Genomic DNA, 19,896 nt, shown 5'->3' on the forward strand with positions numbered 1-19,896 from the left:
TGTGCAGAATTTTCTATAGGCCAGTCTTCCCACATGAACCTGAGTTAAGTCGTTTGTGGGAAAGGGGAAAGAACTTTCTCTTCTCTACTTTGCAAAAAGAATAGGTTTCTTGCCTGGTTGCCTGCCATCGGTTCTTGCTCACCCTAGGCAACCAGGCAAATAGTTACAGAGCAGGCATGGAGAACCTTTGGCCCTCTAGATATTGCTGAATGACAACTCCCATCATCCCTGGCCATTGGTTACATTTGCTGAGGCTGATGGGAGTTGTAGTTCAGCAACATCTGGAGGGTCAAAGGTTACCTACACCTGAATTACAAGCATGGATTAAAACTAAGGGATTCGAGCAACCTTTTTTTTACCAACCCATTTCTCTGGAAAGCTGTTGAGGCATCCCATGGGCCAAACCCAGTCTTCAGAATTACTATTATTTTATTTGTATTCCGCCTATCTGGTTTGCTCCAGCCACTCTGGGTGGCTTCCAACACATATAAAAGCATAATAAAACATCAAACATTAAAAACTTCCCTAAACAGGACTGCCTTCAGATGGCTTCTAAAAGTTGTGTAGTTCTTTATCTCCTTGGCATCTGATGGGAGGGCGTTCCACAGTGAGGGTGCCACCACCAAGAAGGCCCTCTGCCTGGTTCCTGTAGCTTCACTTCTTGCAGGGAGGGAACCGCCAGAAGGCCCTCGGAGCTGGACCTCAGTGTCTGGGCTGAATGATGGCGGTGCAGATGCTCCTTCAGGTATACTGGGCTGAGGCCGTTTAGGACTTTAAAGGTCAGCACCAACACTTTGAATTGTACTCCTGAATGATTCAAGAACACCACTTGTGCCATTATAAGTACATTTGTGGGTCAGACATATGAACCTCCTTTAATTCATATTTTGCCTGGGTCTCGAGCATTACGCCGCCTTGTTCATTTAGAAGATTAATACGCCATTTGATCAAAGAGCTTGCCAACAAAATGGTAAAATGAAACCTGGCTAAGATCCACAAACCAATTAAAAGCAAACAAGGCCTAAAACCACCATCATTAAAAAGACAAACAAACCAAAATCAATAACACTTGAAAAAACCCACATGTAGATACATAGGGATATAGGCAGCCATCTTATACTGAGGTTCCTGTGGTCCAATCCAGTTCAGCCTTCGCTCCCTGACTGGCAGTGACTCTCCAGGGTTTCAGACTGGGCTCTCTGTCCCAGCCCTACCTTAAAAAGCCTGGGATTAAATCTGGGCCCTTCTGTGTGCAAAGCAGGTGGTGTGCGGCTGAGCTTTGGTCCTTCCCCTAAAGAAAAACTAAGACCCTAGTCCTCATGATTCTGAACAGAGGGCTGATTTAAATAGAAACCTAGGAAGCTCATCATACTGAGTCAGACCACTGGTCTACCTAGCTCTTTGTTCTCTACACTGACTGGCACTCTAGGGATTTCGGCAAGGGTTACCCCCAGGCTTACCTGCAGGTTGCTCCCAGGGATTGAGCCTGGGACCTTCTACATGCCAAGCAAGTGCTCTGTTCCTGAGCTGTGGTCCTTCTCCTTTCAGCCTGTGGCTGCCGGTTCTGGGATTCCGGAGATCAAATGCTACTTGAACGGAGTGAAGGTCCCTGGGATAGTTCGCCTCCGGACTCTGGTGTGCAAAGCTCTTGGGGTGCTCTTCAGCGTCGCTGGAGGTAAGAGGGGAACTGTCCCCTGTGGGATTCTGCTCCCACCTGCATGACACTTTTTATTCTGTCTCTTATCCTTCCAGCTCCCAGATCTTGGCTTTTATAGAGAACTCACCTACCTGTCTCTTTTTTCCAGGTCTCTTTGTAGGGAAGGAAGGTCCCATGATCCACAGTGGTGCTGTGGTAGGAGCCGGACTGCCTCAGGTGAGTGCCAGCAGAGGTGGTGTCTTGCCAAAAGCCAAGTGGCTCTTTTAATGAGATTTAGAAGCAATACAAACACGAGTGAGAAGAACCTTAGGGTCTTCGAACAAAAACATCTAGGAGGTCCCAGGCCACAGAGAGGTTAGGCTGGCCTCAACCAGAGCCAGGACTTTTTTGGTTGTGGCTCCAATCTGGTGGAACGCTCTGTCACAAGAGACCAGGGCCCTGCGGGACTTGACATCTTTCCGCAGGGCCTGCAAGACAGAGCTGTTCCACCAGGCCTTTGGCCAGGGCACAGCCTGACTCCCTCCTTTGGCAATCCTCACAGAGTCCAGTGGTTGCCATTAATCTGATTTGAACTATTTTATAATGAAATGATTTTAGAATGTTGTATCATTTTACTGTTCTTAGCTGCTCTAAGCCCGGCTTCGGCTGGGGAGGGTGGGATATAAATAAAATTTTATTATTATTAAGATTAAAGATATTATTCTGAATAGCAAGCATTATATACATTACCAACCAAGCACTTTGATCTGCCACTGGTAAGACCTCAAGAAGTGGTGAAGTGACTCCCAGGTAACCCTCCGGCTATGAGTTCGTACGCGAGCTTCACAAAGAACTATGCCCCCAAACCATCCGCTTTATAGATACTAACTTGTTAGCCTACGTGCCTTGCCCAACTAGCTAGTGCAGATTATTAATTAGCTAGCCCCCTCTTCCAATACTGCATGTTCCTCCAAGCATGTCTAACATCAGAGAAGGTCAGAAGGCACCCTGCATTATCACTTCTTCCTTCCACCAGATTATACATTAAAGGCTGCTATCAAATTATCAATTTGTCCCTTGACACGGGGACATTCCCAGGGGAACTGAAGGAAGCAGTGGTGTGTCCACCCTTAAAGAAAACTTCATCAGATCCCTTAGACCTATCCAATTACCGCCCAGTTTCAAATCTTCCATACCTGGGTAAGGTAATTGAGAGAGCAGTTGCTGAACAGCTTGGTAGGTTTCTGGAGGAAACATCGGCATTAGATCCATTTCAGTCCGGTTTCCGTCCTGGTTTTGGGATGGAGACGGCTCTGGTTGCCCTAACAGATGATCTCCGTAGACAACTGGATCGAGGCGGGTCAGGACTGCTGATCCTTTTAGATTTGTCAGCAGCCTTTGACATGGTCGATCATGATCTTCTGGACCACCGCCTCGCAGACGTGGGGATACAGGGCATAGCCCGTAACTGGTTGTGCTCTTTTATCTCTGGTCGGAGACAGAGGGTGGCACTAGGGAGGGAAATGTCGTCGCGCCACTCCTTGGTGTGTGGAGTGCCGCAGGGCGCAATTCTCTCCCCGATGCTTTTTAACATCTATATGCGCCCCCTTGCCCAGATTATCCGGAGCTTTGGGCTGGGCTGTCACCAATATGCTGATGACACTCAGCTCTATCTGCTGATGGATGGCCATCCTGACTCGGCCCCGGACACACTGACCAGATGCTTGGAAGCTGTGGCTGGATGGTTTCGTGGGAGCCGATTGAAACTAAATCCTTCGAAGACAGAGGTCCTATGGCTAGGTCGGGATGGCATGGGGATGAGAGACCAACTCCCTTCTCTTGCGGGGGCCCAATTAGTGCCATTGCCTTCCGTTAAGAGTTTGGGTGTAATCCTTGACGCCTCCCTTTCCACGGAGGCGCAAGTTACAGCAACAGCCAAGGCGACATTTTTCCACCTTTGCCGCATCAAGCAGTTGGTCCCTTGCCTTTCCCGCCCCGACCTGGCGACAGTGATCCATGCAACGGTCATCTCCAGGCTTGACTACTGTAATTCGCTCTACGCGGGGCTGCCCTTGAAGCTGTCCCAGAAACTCCAGCGGGTACAGAATGCTGCAGCAAGGCTCCTCACGGGGTCTCTGCCATGGGAGCATATTCACCCAGTGCTTTTCAAGCTGCACTGGCTCCTGGTAGAGTACAGGGTCAGATTTAAGGTGCTGCTTTTGACCTTTAAAGCCCTTCACGGCCTAGGACCCTCGTACCTACGGGACCGCCTCTCCTGGTATGCCCCACGGAGAGCCTCAAGGTCCATAAATAGCAACACCCTAGTGGTCCCAGGCCCTAAGGAAGTTAGATTGGCCTCAACCAGAGCCAGGGCCTTTTCAACTCTGGCTCCGGCTTGGTGGAACGCTCTGCCTCATGAGACCAGGGCCCTGAAGGATCTGATTTCTTTCCGCAGGGCCTGTAAGACAGAGTTGTTCCGCCTGGCCTTTGGCTTGGAGCCAATTTGATTCCCTCCCTCCCTCGCTCTCTTTCTTTTTTCTTTTCCTTCTCCTCCTGCGATGAGGCTACATTTTAATATTTTAATGTTCCATTATTTTAATGTTGTTTTTTATTTTTGTTTTTAAGTTGTAATCATTCATCTTGTTTTTATTATTGCTTGTAAGCCGCTCTGAGCCCGGCCTTGGCTGGGGAGGGCGGGGTGTAAATAAAAAAAATTATTATTATTATTATCAGCCATCAAAGAACTTTAACAAGATAGAGAGGGGAAGTAAACAGAGGCAGGAAGGAAACAGGGGCAGGAAGAGATGACCATGTCAGATCACCAAACTAATCGAAATTACAGTGGTACCTCGCAAGACGAATGCCTCGCAAGACGGAAAACTCGCAAGAAGAAAGAGTTTTCCGTTTTTCGAGGTGCTTCGCCAGACGAATTTCCCTATGGGCTTCCTTCGCAAGACGAAAGCCCATAGGGAAATCTCCGGGGACAGCGGGGAAGCGCAGCGCGTCTTCCCCACTGTCCTCGGACCTCCTCCGAAGGCTGGCGGTGGGGCGGAGAGCCCTTCTCCCTGCGCCAGCCTTCAGACGGCTCCTCCGAAGGCTGGCGGTGGGGCGGAGAGACCTTCTCCCCCCGCCAGCCTTCCGAAGGCTCCTCCGAAGGCTGGCGGTGGGGCGGAGAGCCCTTCTCCCCGCGCCAGCCTTTGGATGGCTGTTCTGAAGGCTGGCGGTGGACCGCCAGCCTTCAGAACAGGTCCGGGGACAGAGGAGAAGCGCAACGCGCCTTCCCCTCTGTTCCCGGACCTGTCCTGAAGACTTGCGGTGGGAAGAGGGTTTTCCTTCCCACCGCCAACATTCAGAATGCTGTTCTTAATGTTGGCGGTGGGGAGGAAAGCCCTTCTCCTCACCGCAAGCCCCGCAAGCTCCGGGAACAGAGGAGGAGCGCTGCACGCCTTCCCCTCTGTTCCCGGACCTGTCCTGAAGACTTGCGGTGGGAGGAGGGTTTTCCTTCGCACTGCCAACATTTAGAATGCTGTTCTGAATGTTGGCGGTGGGAAGGAAAGCCCTTCTCCTCACCACAAGCCCAGCAAGCCCCGGGAACAGAGGAGAAGCGCTGCACGCCTTCCCCTCTGTTCCCGGACCTGTCCTGAAGACTTGCGGTGGGAGGAGGGTTTTCCTTCCCACCGCCAACATTCAGAATGCTGTTCTGAATGTTGGCGGTGGGGAGGAAAGCCCTTCTCCTCACCGCAAGCCCCGCAAGCTCCGGGAACAGAGGAGAAGCGCAGCGCGCCTTCCCCTCTGTTCCCGGACCTGTCCTGAAGGCTTGCGGTGGGGAGAAAAGCCCTTCTCCGCACTGCCAGCCCGGCAAGAGGTTTCCATAGGAATGCATTAATTGATTTTCAATGCATTCCTATGGGAAACCGTGCTTCTCAAGACAAAAAACTCGCAAGAAGAAAAAACTCACGGAACGAATTAATTTCGTCTTGCGAGGTACCACTGTACAAATATCTTCCGGATAGATTGTCCATACAGGTGGTCAGTCTGTGCCCATTTCTGAGCTTGCAACAGGGATTCCCTGCAGGCTTTCAAGTCTCTTGTGAGAGCATAGAGACTTGACCCTTTTCAAGATTCCAAGAAGTGGAATTCTGTTCTTAGAATTCTGTCTCATGAATTTGTGCTTGCCTCTAAGGACCTGAGCTCTCTTCCTAGTTCATTTACTGTGCTTCGTGTGTGTGTCCTCAAAGGGGATCACGGTTTATATGCAGAGCACGGTCTACAGTAATTGTGTGTGTTTGTATCCGTATTGTTCAGCTTCTGAATTGTTATTTCTCTCTTTCTCTGCCCAGTTCCAGAGCATCTCTTTGAGGAAGATCCAGTTCAACTTTCCCTATTTCCGCAGCGATAGGTACATTACCAAATCAGGGTGGGCATGTGGTAGTGGTGGTGGTGATTTCAAATGTACTATCTTAAGAGATGCATCTTCATACCTGTGGTTTATGCCACACTTGGGCAAGGAGGTAAGTGGGTGGACTGATGGCAAATTACTGGCTAGTTTCTGGAGAAAACCTGATTCACATTTAAAGGAGAGAGCAATTCTTACATGCTCATGGGAACTGGCGCTCACAGTCAAAGAAATTGGGTCTAACGCCCATTCGTTAGCTGACAAATGGGGGTTAAATCCTGCACAGCTTGGCTGTGCACGCCTGTTCCCCAGCTGCAAACAGGCACCTGCAGCCCAAAGCACACCACGGGGCTGCTTAATAGCCCTTTTGCAAACAGCCTTGCTCTGCTCTTTGAACTTCCAGATTTGCAGAGCCCCATGCTGCACTTTGAAGTCCCAACAATTGGGGCTTCAAAGCACACTGTTGCCTAATTTCACTATGATGTGAGGTGATGGATCCCGTCCCCCTGTGCCAAAAAAGGTTCCCTGTCCCTGACCCAGCCTCTTTTGTTAAGAAACATCTCCTAAGAAAAGCTCACTAAGCGTGTGAAAGCTTTAAATGGAACGCGAGACTCTTGACAACTTTATACAAGTGCTTACCTTTCTATTACCTTTTTGACTACAATTCCTTGACAGAGAATAACACATAAAGAAGAAGATTGGAAGAAATTTAAATTCTATTTACAGAAATATTGTAAAATTAAGGAATGCTAGAATGATGTTGGATAGAAATTAAGTGGTTTCCAGCTGTAATGCTTTAAGAGAGTATGGAAAAAAGAAGATTAGAAATAGGTTAAAATTTATTGATAAGGATTTGCTGAACTAACAATTTGAACTGGAATACAAGAAAGGGAGGTATGAGGAGGTCACGGAAATAAGTTAATGAAAAATAAGCAATGGAAACTTTATGTGTTTTTTTAAATATTTTTATTTTTGTATTTTTTCTTCTGTTTTTGTGATTTTTCTTTTTTCCTTTTTCCTTTTTCTCTTTTCTCTTTGTTTATTGTATTATTATTGGAAACTTTAATAAATATTCATAAAAAATAAAATAAAGAGTTGTGGGATAATGCGTTTCACTAATGACAATGTTTATATCCTACTTCTGGCGTCCGTTCTCACAGCATCTGAAGCTCAATTGGAAACCGATCAAAACATTCTTTAAAAAGAAAACACAATCCCGATTTCTCCCTCAATTTTTCTCTCTTTCTAGGGACAAGAGGGATTTTGTGTCTGCTGGAGCTGCTGCTGGTGTGGCCGCAGCTTTTGGGGCCCCAATTGGTGGCACGCTCTTCAGCCTCGAAGAGGGCTCGTCCTTCTGGAACCAGGGCCTGACGTGGAAAGTGGTGAGGCCCTAAAGGGATGATTTATCACAAGTTACTGGTTGAAAAATGAGTTTGTGCTGAAAACGAGTCTCTGGGAGGAAGACTATACCAAATCTTTTAGGTAGGGCTGGCTCTGAAGACGGTTCGGAAACTTCAGCCGGTGCAGAATTCAGCAGCCAGGTTGCTCACCGGAGCAAGACGGTTTGAGCATATTACACCAATCCTGGTCTGAGTGTACTAGCTACAAATTAGTTTCCAGGCCCAATTCAGAGTGCTGGTTTTGCTCTATAAAGCCTTAAACGGCTCAGGATCGCAAGACCTCAAGGACCGCCTCTTTCCATATGAACCTACCTGAGACCATCTTCTGAGGCCCTCCTTTGTGCACCTCCTCCTTGAGAGGTCCGGAGGGTGGCAACACAAGAACGGGGCCTTCTCTACATTGGTTCCCCATTTGTGGAATGCTCTCCCCAGGGAGATTCACCTGGTGCCTTCATTATACACCTTTAGGCACCAGGCAAAAACATTCCTTTTTAACCTGGCCTATGGTTGACTTGATTGACACCCTATGCCCTTTAAAAATGTGGTGACTGTCAGGTGCGGGTGGTGGTTGCTCGTGAGTAACCAGGCAGGACTCCGACCTGTCTTTTACAGGTTTTATTGTTCAAACTATTGACAGCGCAGAACCACAAAGTTCATGTCCGTCTTAGTCACTTGCAGAATCCGGGAGTGGCCCCTTCCGGCTTCTTCCCCAAGAACTTTGGTATCCCACGCCTCCGCCTCCCCTCTTTGCTTTTCATCCCTCTGTGCATGCTGGGTGACGGAAGGGGCGTGCGTCTCTCCTGCCCAGCCTGGCTAGGTGAGGCACCGGGGCTCTCAGCAGCATCCTTGAGCCCTTTCCTCGCTTGGCTGGCCCCTTCCCTTTCTTCTCCACTGGAGGTGTGGCTTTTCCCACCACTGTAGGAGGAACTGCCCCTCAGGAGTTTCGGAGGTTCTCTGGTATCCCTGCGCCCCCCCTGCCTCCCTCCCCTGTTCCGATGGCAGTCCCCTGACAGGTGACTTTTTTGGAGTGGGGTTGTTGATAGATTGTTGCTTTTATTCTGATTATACATCCTGTGATCTTTTCTGTGATCCGCCCTGAGACCTCCGGGTATAGGCACCACCCCTTTCAAATGCTACCTTCTCTCCAGTGTGGTGTAGTGGTTAAGAGCGGTGGACTCGTAATCTGGTGAACCGGGTTCGCGTCTCCGCTCCTCCACATGCAGCTGCTGGGTGACCTTGGGCCAGTCACACTTCTCTGAAGTCTCTCAGCTTCACTCACCTCACAGAGTGTTTGTTGTGGGGGAGGAAGGGAAAGGAGAATGTTAGCCGCTTTGAGACTCCTTCGGGTAGCGATAAAGTGGGATATCAAATTCAAACTCCTCTTCTTCTTCTTTCTTCCCCAGCTCTTTTGTTCTATGTCTGCCACCTTCACTCTGAACTTCTTCCGCTCCGGGATCCAGTTTGGAAGTTGGGGTTCCTTCCAGCTCCCAGGATTGCTGAATTTTGGGGAGTTCAAGGTAGGTATCGCTTGACATGAAACGATGCGCGGCACGGAAAAATTGGAGCAAGGAATGTTTTTCTCCCTTGTAACATTAGATCTCATGGGTATCCTGTAGGAGTGATCGCTGGGTGCGGAGCATACTCCCCGCCCGCGGGCAGCCTCAGCTGCCTGCACGCATGATCTTGGGGTGCGGGGCACACTCCCGCTCACAGATAAAGCCACAGCTGTCTGAACATCTTGCGATCTCAGTAGTCAGCCGTATCCTATCTGTGACCTTTGTCTCCTTCGTCATACACCGTTGCAAGGGGAAAAGACGCGGTGGAAACAGGTGCCAAAATAACTTTGTACCACCCCACGATCTCAGGACTGGAAGATGTGTAAAGGTCACAGCCCAAAATGTATCTGCCTGGGTTTGCATATTGTGTCAATAAAAGGAGCCTCCACAGAGCTGGCCGGCAGCTTGCTTGCAGCTCACCTGTGCGCAGCTCACCTGCATTATCAACTCCTGCCACTTCAGTATCCAATGGAAGATCTGTGACAGATAAACAAAAGCCCTTCACACAGCACATAGTTAAACTATGGAACTCAATCCCGCGGGAGGCAGTGATGGTCACCAACTTGGGTGGCTTTGAAAGAGGATTAGAGAAATTCATGGAAGAGCAGGCTATCGATAGCTACTAGCCATGATTTCTGTGTTCTGCCACCATGATGGGAGGCAGTCATGGTCCTGCAGACCAGTTGTTGGAAACCACAGGAGGGGAGAGTACGCTTGCTCTCGGGGCCTGTTTGTGGACATCTGATTGGCCAGTGTGAGAGCAGGATGCTGCACTAGATGGGCCACTGGCTGGCTCCAGAGGGTCCTTAACAACAACAACAACAACAACAATTTTATTATTGAAGTACTGTTTTTGGGGGACAGGAGGCGGGCTGCTGTGGAGGACTCCCTGGTCCTGAATGGGGTAACTGTGCCCCTGAAGGACCAGGTGCGCAGCCTGGGAGCCATTTTGGACTCGCAGCTGTCCATAGAGGCGCAGGTTAAATCTGTGTCCAGGGCAGCTGTTTATCACCTCCATATGGTACGCAGGCTGAGACCCATCTGTCTCACCAGAGTGGTGCATGCTCTGGTTATCTCCCGCTTGGACTACTGCAATGCGCTCTACGTGGGGCTACCTTTGAAGGTGGCCCGGAAACTACAACTAATCCAGAACGCGGCAGCTAGACTGGTGACTGGGAGCGGCCGCCGAGACCACATAACACCGGTCTTAAAAGACCTACATTGGCTCCCAGTACGTTTCCGAGCACAATTCAAAGTGTTGGTGCTGACCTTTAAAGCCCTAAAGGGCCTCGGTCCAGTATATCTGAAGGAGCGTCTCCACCCCCATCGTTCTGCCCGGACGCTGAGGTCCAGCGCCGAGGGCTATCTGGCGGTTCCCTCACTGCGAGAAGCCAAGTTACAGGGAACCAGGCAGAGGGCCTTCTCGGTAGTGGCGCCCTCCCTGTGGAACGCCCTCCCACCAGATGTCAAAGAGAACAACAACTATCAGACTTTTAGAAGAAATCTGAAGGCAGCCCTATTTAGGGAAGCTTTTAATGTTTGATGTATTAGAGGATTTTAATATTTTTTTGGAAGCCGCCCAGAGTGGCTGGGGAAGCCCAGCCAGATGGGCGGGGTACAAATAATAAATTATTATTATTATTTATTTACACCCCACCCTGTTGGCTATTTGCAGGTTTGTTGCGCTGCAGAATGCGTGCTGGGGAGACCACACATTTCAAGAAATGCAAAAGTAACTTTTGCTAGGTTTTAATAACAAAAACAAAAACTTCTTTTGCAATAAATTACAATACAGTAGTACCTCGGGTTAAGAACTTAATTCGTTCTGGAGGTCTGTTCTTAACCTGAAGCACCACTTTAACTAATGGGGCCTCCTGCTGCTGCCGCGCTGCCAGAGCACGATTTCTGTTCTCATCCTGAAGCAAAGTTCTTAACCCGAGGTAATATTTCTGGGTTAGTGGAGTCTGTAACCTGAAGCGTATGTAACCCGAGGTACCACTGTACAGTGGTGCCTCGCAAGACGAAAAGAATCCGTTCCGCGAGTCTCTTCGTCTTGCGAAGCAAGCCCATTAGCGGCTTAGCGGATCAGCTGATAAGCAGCTTAGTGACTTAGCGGATCAGCTGATAAGCGGCTTAGCGGATCAGCTGATCAGCTGATAAGCGGCTTAGCGGATCAGCTGATCAGCGGCTTAGCGATCAGCTGTTAAGTGGCTTAGCTGCTTAGCGGATCAGCTGATAAGCGGCTTAGCGGCTTGGGAAAAAGGGGGGGGGAAGGGGAAAAACCCCGCAGGAACTCGCAAGACATTTTCGTCTTGTGAAGCAAGCCCATAGGAAATTCGTTTTGCGAAGCACCTCCAAAACGGAAAACCCTTTCGTCTAGCGGGTTTTCTGTCTTGCGAGGCATTCGTCTTGCGGGGCACCACTGCATATCAATAAGCACGACCCATCCACCAGGGTACTGAGAGAGCTACATGCTGCTCTTTATATACCATACCCAACAGAATTATAAACATAACTTAACAGCACCTGCTATACTGCTTCACAGCTGTAAAACTAGGTCACGTTATTTGCTCTGGCCTTTAAAGAAATACACATCTTTTGGAACAATAATGAACCTTCAGATTTAAGGAGACCATTCAACACACCCATCTGGCTGGGTTTCCCCAGCCACTCTGGGTGGCTCCCAACAGAATATTAAAAACACGATAAAACATCAAACATTAAGAACTTCCCTAAACAGGGCTGCCTTTAGATGGCTTCTAAAAGTCAGATAGTTGTGTATTTCCTTGACATCTGGTGGGAGGGTGTTCCACAGGGCGGGCGCCGCTGCCGAGAAGGCCCTCTGCCTGGTTCCCTGTAACCTCGCTTCTCGCAGGGAGGGAACCGCCAGAAGGCCCTCAGAGCTGGACTTCAGTGTCTGGGCTGGATGATGGGGGTGGAGACGCTCCTTCGGGTATACAGGGCTGAGGCCTTTTAGGGCTTTAAAGTTAGGTTCTTATTTAGAAACAGTGCAGTTATTAAAAGTGGCCATGAAAATTAACAGCATGTCAGTACATAAAGCACAGACTGTCTCTAGCCTCTGCAGGAAAGAAACCAGCATAACTTGCTAGCAACCCAGAGTGAGGTTTTAACATAACATGACACGGTTAACAAGCAAGCGCTTGTGAAAGTGACACGGAGTGGAAAACCCATCACTTTAGCCCAAAAAAGAGGTTGCGTCCTCTTTTTCACCGTGTGCCTGCTTCTTGATTTCCCCCCCTCCTTGAAGCATAAAATGAAACGGCCACACCTGCCTCATTTTCTCCCCGTTGACTCACCTGTTTCCCTTCCTTTCGACTCCACTCCCTCTAGTGCCCAGAATCTGACAAAAAATGCCACCTGTGGACGGCCGTGGACTTGGGCTTCTTCATCCTGATGGGGATCTTGGGCGGCCTCTTGGGGGCTACCTTCAACTGCATCAACAAGAGGCTTGCAAAGTACCGCATGCGGAACGTCCACCCCAAGCCCAAGCTGGTCAGGTACCTGCCCTCTTTACCCTGCCTGCTGTTGTCATCTTGTTCCACTGCTGCTGCTGTGTGTGTGTGTGTGTGTGTGTGTGTGTGTGTTTGCGCAAGAAGGGGGGTCAGGGTTGGGAGCCTTGACACTTATTGGATGTTCTCCATCCAGGAAAACAAGCGCATTATTGTAGGCCAAGGGCACTTACCAGCAAGACAAAAGATTTTGGAAAAGATGTGATGCAGGGTCAGTGGTCGGGGGGCATAGCCTGGGGAGGGTCGCCCAAGGGCCAGATAGGAAGGCCTAGCGAGCCACATCTGGTGTCCTCCAGATGTTTGGGACTACATCTCCCATTTCCCCACCCCTGGACTATCTTGGGACAGCCTGTTGCGGGGATTTCTGTGGCTTCCCTGTGGAGGGACCGGTGGTGGGCGGCAGCAGTGTGGAAGGAAGGGCTGCAGCAGCGAGCGGTTCTGAGCCACCGAATTCCCTTGCACGCTTCTCTTGCCTCTTCTCGCTTGCAGAGTCTTGGAGAGCCTGCTGGTGTGTCTAACGACCACCCTTGTGGTGTTTGTCGCTTCCATGGTTCTAGGGGAATGCCGGCCGCTTTCTTCCACCAACCACGGGGGCAACAGCTCTCTCGGCCTGCAGGTAAGAGCGAGAGCCGCAGGCCCTTTCCTTGAAGAGAGGGGTAAAAATGATGGCAATGAACACATTCCTCTGCCCTTAGTTTTAAGTGCACATCGCTCGGTCCCTCTACTACTGATGCTCAGTGTGTGAGTGCCGTTCCTTTTTTATTTTTATCCCCCCCCCCCAATTTTTTTATTGATTTTCCATTTTTTTCCAAACAAACAAACAAACAAACAAACATAAATCTCAACCATATTAAAACCAAACTTAGTAACATTGTTAAATGATTTCCTCATATCCCCTTGGTTGAATTTCAGTGTATATCATTTTAACGGTTTTCCAAAACCAATATTCTTATAAAATTTACTTAATCACTTAACATCTTTCTTTCTTTCCAATTCCGCGTTAAACATATTAATTCATCCTTTTTTATTTTATTTTTAACTGTTGCTGTCTTGTTACGGGTTAGGATTCTTCATCTGATGAAGTGAATTCCAGCATTAAGACATTCTTCTGCCCAAACGACACTTACAACGACATGGCAACCCTTTTCTTTAACCCTCAGGAGTCTGCCATCCTGCAGCTTTTCCACCAGGAGGGTGAGTGGTCGCTGGGAGGAACCCAGAGGGCATGCTGGCAGAGCAGCGAAAAAGGCTGCTGCTGGCTTCTTGAAAATCACACCCTGGGTATTTTTGGGTGCTCAGGCTGTGAGTGTCATTGTAGCCAAAAGGGCGGGGGGGACCAATGCACAGCATCATCCATGCCCAAGAGGAAGGATTCACAGGTGGGGGTTTTGTGGGGAGAACCCCAAGGATTGTAAAAGCATAAAATATTCAGGGAAATACCATATTTTTTGCTCTATAAGACTCACTTTTTCCCTCCTAAAAAGTAAGGGGAAATGTGTGTGCGTCTTATGGAGCGAATGCAGGCTGCGCAGCTATCCCAGAAACCAGAACAGCGAGAGGGATTGCTGCTTTCACTGCACAGCGATCCCTCTCGCTGTTCTGGCTTCTGGGATTCAGAATATTTTTTTTCTTGTTTACCTCCTCCAAAAACTTTGTGTGTCTTATAGAGCGGAAAATATGGTGATTCTCAGGCAGAATACCCCAGAATAGCACAAGGAGGACCAACAGGATTCTGGCTAGCTGAGTAGTAGTGGGGTTGTCATGGCTGACTCTACACTGCAACATCTCCCATTAGTTTTGTTTTTCACCTCTTGTTTTATCTATTAAACTTCCTATTGGACAGCCGCTGCTGTTACTTGCTGTTTACTAGACTAGTACCTTATCTTAACAACTTACTGGGTGTTATACATAAAGCAGAGCTGCTATTACTCAGCTAGATGAGTAGCCTTACAGTGGTACCTCTGGTTACGAACTTAATTCGTTCCGGAGGTCCGTTCTTAACCTGACACTGTTCTTAACCTGAGGTACCACTTTAGCTAATGGGGCCTTCTACTTCCACCGCACTGCCAGCATGCTGTTTCTGTTCTCATCCTGAGGTAAAGTTGTTAACCCGAGGTACTACTTCCGGGTTAGCGGCGTCTGTAACCCGAGGTGTTTGTAACCCGAGGTTCCACTGTACTACTAATTTACTGGCATACAGACTTACTGTGTCAAGAAGAGCTAACATTGCTACTGTGGATTTACTAGACTATTGGAGTTGCTAGTAACTTGCCGGTACGTATAATGTCCAGTGAGTCTGTAAGCTACTAAAGCAGAACTACCATGGACTGCCCTAGAACAGCTCTTCTGAAAGTTAAGATTTTGTCGCCACGGCAGTACCACCTGTGTCCACTTCAGGGTGCTCTCAGTCCACATACATATTCACATAAACACAAAGACATTACTTTGGCATTGGGTAATAGCTGATCAAGGCTGAAGATAATGCAGGTAGTATGAATGACACGCTTTCTGCAATTTATTACAAGGGAACAGAAGGTAACTGTTCTGGTGCACACTTGAATATAGGAGAGAGGGGTCGAGAAGAACTTAAGAAGCTTTTCTTCTTCTCATGAGCAAAAACTGCTTTTTAGAATCTCACAATTGAGATGGGGTCATTGAGAAGGCTGATACTGAGATAGGTAGGCACAGTTGCCATTAAAACATTGCAATTTTCAGGGCAAGATTTGGGCGTGTGTCTTTTGCCCAGAGCAGAGAATGTTTCCGGGGCAATTTCTCATGGAGCCTTACATAGACCCACCCCCACCAGACTCCAGGGATTTAGAAAACAAAACCAAATGCTTGTCCTTATAGAGAAGGGTCTGGGGAACACCTGAGGGTCCCCTGGATGTTGCTGGGCTCTAGTTGGAAGGGTACGATAGGAGCTGGACTCCTGATACCATATGACGCACTGAATCTTCTCCAGCCCTCCTATAGAGCGATAAAAGCACAGTATCGAAATAACCTGAGTGCCTTAGGATGGCTTCTGTGGGAGGGAGTCTTCTTGGGGCAGCAAAGCTCTTGCTGAAAGGGGCGTGGCCTTTTCCTTCAGTGGGCGGGGCTCCTGCTGGCTGCCAATTAAACCGCCTCTTTCCCCAGTCACTCAGAATAACTGGAGTGCTGTAAGACGGCGTCTGTGGGCTGGGTGCTTCTTTTGGGGCAGGGGGAAGAGCTCTTCCTGAATGGGGCGTGGCCTCCCGTGTCAGTGGGCGGGGCTCCTGTGGGCTGCCACCCAAGCCTCTTTCCCTGTTGTCTTTGCAGGTACCTTCAGCCCAGTCACCCTCTCCCTGTTCTTCCTCCTCTATTTCCTCCTTTCCTGCTGGACTTACGGGATTTCTGTGCCCAGCGGCCTCTTTGTCCCGTCGCTGCTTTGCGGGGCTGCCTTCGGACGCCTGGTGGCCAACCTCCTCAAAAGGTGCCTCCTCTGCTTCGCGCATGGCGCTACGGGGCAGGACCCCCCTCCCTCTCTCCCCAGACCCTCCCTGCTTGTCTCCGCTGCATCCTGACACCCTCCGACTTGTCTTCTCTCCGCTCCCCTAGTTACATCGGCCTGGACCACATCTACTCGGGGACCTTTGCCCTGATCGGGGCAGCTTCCTTCCTGGGAGGCGTGGTGCGCATGACAATCAGCCTCACCGTCATCCTGATCGAGTCCACGAACGAGATCACTTACGGGCTCCCCATCATGATCACGCTTATGGTGAGCCTGTTAGCAGCGGCACCGAATCTTCCAACAGCTAGCGCAATTGCAAAGCTAAGCAGGGTTTGGTACGGTTTCAAATTGGGTGGGGGACTGTGTGTTGGGATACCTGCATTGGAGGGGGTTGGGACCCTTTGGATCCCTTCCAGTTCTATGATCCTCCACCACCACCACCACCCCGTGGAGCTACATCGGCAGTTGTGCCAAGCCCCTTTCTAGGTGCAGTTTGCATCAGACCACAAATTGACAAAATGAGGATTGCTGGACAGAAAGCCTCCTCAGCTACCCTGAGGACTTCGCAAAGCAGAACTCCCTAATTCAGAAATGAACTGGCAACCAACATAGGTGCTTTAAAATGGCTTCTATGAGATCTAGAAGGGACATGGGTAGCGCTGTGCTCTAAACCACTGAGCCTCTTGGGCTTGCTGATCAGAAGGTTGGCGGTTCGAATCCCCGCGACGGGGTGAGCTCCTGTTGCTCTGTCCCTGCTCCTGCCAACCTAGCAGTTCGAAAGCACGCTAGTGCAAGTAGATAAGTAGGTTCCGCTACGGCAAGAAGGTAAACGGCGTTTCCCAGAGCTCTGGTTTCCGTCACTGTGTTCTGTTGCACCAGAAGCGGTTTAGTCATGCTGGCCACATGACCTGGAAAACTGTCTGTGGACAAATGCCAGCTCCCTTGGCCTGAAAGTGAGATGAGCGCCACAACCCCATAGTTGCCTTTGACTGGACATAACTGTCCAGGGCTCCTTTACCTTTACCTTATATGAGATCTAAAGGGAGCCCCAGCCAGCAGTCTGGCCATTGTGGAAACCAATGGAGGTTTCAGAGTCGTCTCCAAGGTCTTCCCCATGTAGTATGCATTGCAGTGATCTAATCTGGAGGTTTTTCTCCTGTGTGTAGGAGCTTGTCGTACCAGCTCCTCCTTATCCTCCTCTTTCCAGGTAGCCAAATGGACTGGAGACCTCTTCAACAAGGGTATCTATGACATCTACGTCAACTTGCGAGGGGTGCCGCTTCTTGAGTGGGAAACCAAGGCAGAAATGGACAAGTCAGTCCCCGATTTCAACAATCTTTAAGTTGTCCTGTGTTAAAATCGCTTGCTTTCTGTGCATATGTGTGTGTGTGTGTGTGCGCAACTCTCAAGCCTGCTTCTTTCTGATGTTCCCCAGGCTGAGAGCCAGCGACATCATGGAGCCCAACCTGATGTACGTTTACCCCCACACCCGGATCCAGTCCCTCGTCAGCATCTTGCGCACGACGGTTCACCACGCCTTCCCGGTGGTGACTGAAAACCGGGCGTACGAGAGGGAGTTCATGAAGTGGGACCAGCTGATCAGCAACAACATAAAGTTCAAGGTGGGTTCCGGCACCGGAGTCCCTTGTGGGGAATAAATGGAGTGCTTTCCTTGAGTATGGCAGCTCCTAGATCTTTGGAACTCCCTGCCCATTGGTATGAGGCAGCTTGGACTAGGTGCGTTCCCTTACAACTCTACAACTCGCATGATTCTATCTCGTGGTTCAGTCATACCTCGGGTTGAATATGCTCGTTCCTACGGGACCGCCTCTCCTGGTATGTCCCACAGAGAAACTTACGGTCTTCAAATAAAAACATCTTGAAGGTCCCAGGCCACAGAGAAGTTAGGCTGGCCTCAACTAGAGCCAGGGCTTTTTCGGCTGTGGCTCCGACCTGGTGGAACAGTCTGTCACAAGAGACTAGGGCCCTGCGGGACTTGACATCTTTCCGCAGGGCCTGCAAGACAGAGCTGTTCCGCCAGGCCTTTGGCCAGGGCACAGCCTGACTCCCTCCCTCGGCAATCTTCGTGGAGCTCTGGCCCAATGGTGGCCAGTGGCTTGAATTTAATTAATTTTATAATGAATGATTTTAGAGTGTTGTTTGTGTTGTACTTTTGTATTGTTTTATTGTTGTTAGCCGCCCTGAGCCCGGCTTCGGCTGGGGAGGGCGGGATATAAATAAAATTTATTATTATTATTATTATTATTATTATTATTATTATTATTATTATGTTGAGCGCATTCGAGTTGCGCTCCGCGGCAACCCGGAAGTAATGGAGTGCGTTACTTCCGGGTTTCGCCACTCGCGCATGCACAGACGCTCAAAATGACATCATGCGCAGAAGCAGCGAAAAGCGACACGCACGTGCGCAGACTTGTCACTGCTAGTTACGTTTGCTTCTGGATGTGAACAGGGCTCCGGAACGGATCCCGTTTGCATCCCGAGGTACCACTGTATTATTTCCTCGGCCACCCAGTGCCTGGGCGAAGAGGAATGTTTTTCAAATTCCTCTTGGAAGTCAGTAACAATGGATGTGATGCAACAATGGCGGTTTATTTTTGCCAGAAATCCAGCATCCTCACCCGGGCCGGCGAGCAGCGTAAACGCAGCCAGTCCATGAAGTCCTACCCATCCAGCGAGCTTCGCAACGTCTGCGACGACCACATCGCGACGGAGGAACCTCCGGAGACAGAGGACATGTTGCAGCAGATGCTGGAGCGCAGGTGAGCAAACACAGAACGGGACGGAGGGTGGGCATCTCTTTCAGGCTGAGTGCAACATTCCTTAAAAAAATTATTTGGCTTTCCAAATTAAAGTTTTACAGTCAGAGATACACAACATAAAAATCAGATTTCAAGGAATCTCCTGGACTTCCCTCCTCCCCTTTGTGGGTTCTGTTATTAATCATTTCCTCCTGGTGGCGCTGTGGGTTAAACCACAGAGCCTAGGACTTGCCGATCAGAAGGTCGGCGGTTCAAATCCCCGTGACAGGGTGAGCTCCCGTTGCTCGGTCCCTGCTCTTGCCAACCTAGCAGTTCAAAAGCACGTCAAAGTGCAAGTAGATAAATAGGTACTGCTCTGGCGGTAAGGTAAATGGCGTTTGTGTGCTTTGCTCTGGTTCGCTAGAAGCGGCCTAGTCATGCTGGTCACATGACCCGGAAGCTGTACGCCGGCCCCCTCGGCCAGTAAAGCGAGATGAGCGCCGCAGCCCCAGAGTTGGTCACGACTGGACCTAATGGTCAGGGATCCCTTTACCTTTTACCTGCATCTTTTATGACAATCCAAGTCTTTTATCTCTCCATTGTGTCCAAAATTCACCCTTAAACTACAAGGGATATTCCAGTCATACTAACGACTTTAACTGTTCACAGTGGTTTTTAAGGTAAGTTATAAATTCTCCCCATTCCTTATTAGAATTTTGGTCTTCCTGATTTCTCACTCTTCCCGTCATTTTAGCAATTTAGGCATAATCCATCCACTTGATCTGCCATTCTTCTCTGGTATGGACTTCATCTTCTTTCCATCTCTGGGCCAATAACATCCGTGCAGCCGTGGTCACATACATAAATAGTCTTTTCTGCTCCTTTGGGATTTCGGCACCTAGAATTCCTAAAAGGAAAGCTTCAGGTTTTTAAAAAGTTTTAAAAAGAAAAAGTTATTTTAAACATTTTTTTCAACTCATTATACAGTGGTACCTTGGGTTAAGTACTTAATTCGTTCCAGAGGTCCGTTCTTAACCTGAAACTGATCTTAACCTGAAGCACCACTTTAGCTAATGGGGCCTCCTGCTGCTGCTGCGCCGCTGGAGCACGATTTCTGTTCTCATCTTGAAGCAAAGTTCTTAACCCG

The 19,896-nt window shown here is 49.3% G+C and overlaps 2 protein-coding genes across 5 annotated transcripts in view; both read left to right on the forward strand.

Moving 5' to 3' along the window:
• The window catches only part of C8H1orf167 (chromosome 8 C1orf167 homolog), a 145,435-nt gene that overhangs the window by 101,930 nt on the left and 23,609 nt on the right, over positions 1-19,896 (forward strand). The gene's annotated exons all lie outside the window — the stretch shown is intronic.
• The window catches only part of CLCN6 (chloride voltage-gated channel 6), a 37,092-nt gene that overhangs the window by 9,908 nt on the left and 7,288 nt on the right, over positions 1-19,896 (forward strand). For all 3 annotated transcript variants that reach the window (XM_053401087.1, XM_053401085.1, XM_053401086.1), the window contains 13 exons: positions 1,549-1,675; positions 1,806-1,873; positions 5,977-6,035; positions 7,282-7,414; positions 8,836-8,949; positions 12,340-12,506; positions 13,008-13,134; positions 13,583-13,712; positions 15,816-15,969; positions 16,095-16,254; positions 17,195-17,301; positions 17,423-17,609; positions 18,613-18,770. In XM_053401087.1, the coding sequence (XP_053257062.1) occupies positions 1,549-1,675; positions 1,806-1,873; positions 5,977-6,035; positions 7,282-7,414; positions 8,836-8,949; positions 12,340-12,506; positions 13,008-13,134; positions 13,583-13,712; positions 15,816-15,969; positions 16,095-16,254; positions 17,195-17,301; positions 17,423-17,609; positions 18,613-18,770 (1,691 nt within the window). The remainder of the gene's footprint in view (positions 1-1,548; positions 1,676-1,805; positions 1,874-5,976; positions 6,036-7,281; positions 7,415-8,835; positions 8,950-12,339; positions 12,507-13,007; positions 13,135-13,582; positions 13,713-15,815; positions 15,970-16,094; positions 16,255-17,194; positions 17,302-17,422; positions 17,610-18,612; positions 18,771-19,896) is intronic.

This window comes from Podarcis raffonei, chromosome 8, assembly GCF_027172205.1.
Source record: "Podarcis raffonei isolate rPodRaf1 chromosome 8, rPodRaf1.pri, whole genome shotgun sequence".
NCBI classification, from domain to species: domain Eukaryota; kingdom Metazoa; phylum Chordata; class Lepidosauria; order Squamata; family Lacertidae; genus Podarcis; species Podarcis raffonei.